General features: G+C 61.7%; 1 protein-coding gene across 2 annotated transcripts in view; it reads right to left on the reverse strand.

Annotated features, from left to right (window-relative positions):
• Nucleotides 1–330: 330 nt before the first annotated feature.
• The window catches only part of SDF4 (stromal cell derived factor 4), a 15,377-nt gene continuing 14,141 nt past the window's right edge, over nt 331–1,566 (reverse strand). For both annotated transcript variants that reach the window (XM_017542537.2, XM_017542536.2), the window contains one exon: nt 331–864. In XM_017542537.2, coding sequence (XP_017398026.1) covers nt 688–864 — 177 coding nt within the window. In that variant the 3' untranslated portion in view covers nt 331–687. The remainder of the gene's footprint in view (nt 865–1,566) is intronic.

Consider the following 1,566-nt stretch of genomic DNA (forward strand, 5'->3'; position numbering starts at 1 on the left):
CCGTCCTCCTAGAGCCCCCGCCACCCCCACCTGCCAGGAGAACCACGTGGAACCCGCCACGACCTCCAGCCTCCCCCGTGACCCGGCACAGGCCCCCAGCGCTGGGAAAGCTGTGACACAAACGTGCCAAGCTCTTGTTGCGTTTTGTTTCACACCCAAAGAATGAAACCGACCAAAAAATGCAACTGCGTTTAGAGTGAATCAGTGTGGTTCTCGTCACAACAAATCTTTGCATTTTTTTGGCAGCAGCGGGGGGGCCTGGGTGGCTCTGACACCCCAGGCCCGGGAAAGACCAGGCGCCCCTCCCTCCACTTCCTGGCTACTCATTTCCAGCCAAGTTTCATCTATCTTTATTAATCGTTCGGTTTTCAAGGAAGTGGAGGAGCTGTGTTCTTTCCCACGGAGCGGCGGCCCCGCGAGGGGGCCCGGCCCGGACATGCGGCGACGATGCCCTCAGCGCCTTCGGCAGACTGACTCAAGCAACATTAGGTTCTCAGAAGTGAGATGCGCGATTTTGAGGCCCCGCGCCCCGCCGCGTCTCGGCAGGAGCCTGGAGCGGATGCTCTTCCACCCACCGGGGCCAGCCGAGGTCGGGGGTCGGGAGGGAGGAGCTGGGGTCCGGAACAGCCATGGACGCGGCAACGGGACGGCCACCCCGGTGGGGCGAAGGGCAGCCGGGCGGCCGCGTCAGAACTCCTCGTGCACGCTGCGCGCGTAGTCCACCAGCTTGCTGCCCGTGAAGAACTCACTGTACTTCAGCACCTCCTCGGGCTCCAGGTGCTGGTTCTGGTTCTCGTCGGCGACCGCGATCATCTGCTTGGCCTCATTCAGGGCATTGTACTCATTCATGGGGTCCATGTAGCTCTGCGGGCGAGCCGGGCGCGGGTCAGCGGGCATGGGGTCAGCGGCCACCTTTCTACCCTCCCAGCGCTGGTCCCACCCAGGAGCCCCTGCCGGCTCCGCTCAGGGGAGGAGCAGCTGGACCCAAGCTCCGAAGCCACCCACGCAAAGTGGCTCTTAAGATGCCCACTGGCTGCATTGGGAATGTGGGCACTTTCTGGAAGATTCCCGAAGAAAGACAGTACATATGAGAAGGGCACAGGGTGGTGAGAGGCCTGGGGCCCTGGAGGGCCCACCCGCGGCCGGCAGGGGTCACAGGGCACAGGGCCGCACCAGCCAGGACCCCAGTTCTGAAGGATCCCTGACCTGGGCCAGGCCCACTGGCTATCAGCAGGGATCAGAGGATTTTCTACATGAAAACAAGATGACTCACTCAGCAGTGGGAGAAAAACAAGCCCACGACACCTACACATGATACCAGCAAAAACATTTCAGGTGAAGGTAGTAAATTCCAGCGAAGTGGCAGAGGCCACCCCACCCACCTGCCCCGGGGCTGGGCCCAGCAGCAGCCTCCCCTTGTGGTTCCGTTAAAAAGGGGCTGTGGGCCAGGCGCGGTGGCTCAAGCCTGTAATCCCAGCACTTTGGGAGGCCGAGGCGGGTGGATCACGAGGTCAAGAGATCGAGACCATCCTGGTCAACACGGTGAAACCCCGTCTCTAGTAAAAA

The sequence above is a fragment of the Cebus imitator genome, unplaced genomic scaffold, assembly GCF_001604975.1.
Source record: "Cebus imitator isolate Cc_AM_T3 unplaced genomic scaffold, Cebus_imitator-1.0 Scaffold145, whole genome shotgun sequence".
Lineage (NCBI taxonomy): Eukaryota > Metazoa > Chordata > Mammalia > Primates > Cebidae > Cebus > Cebus imitator.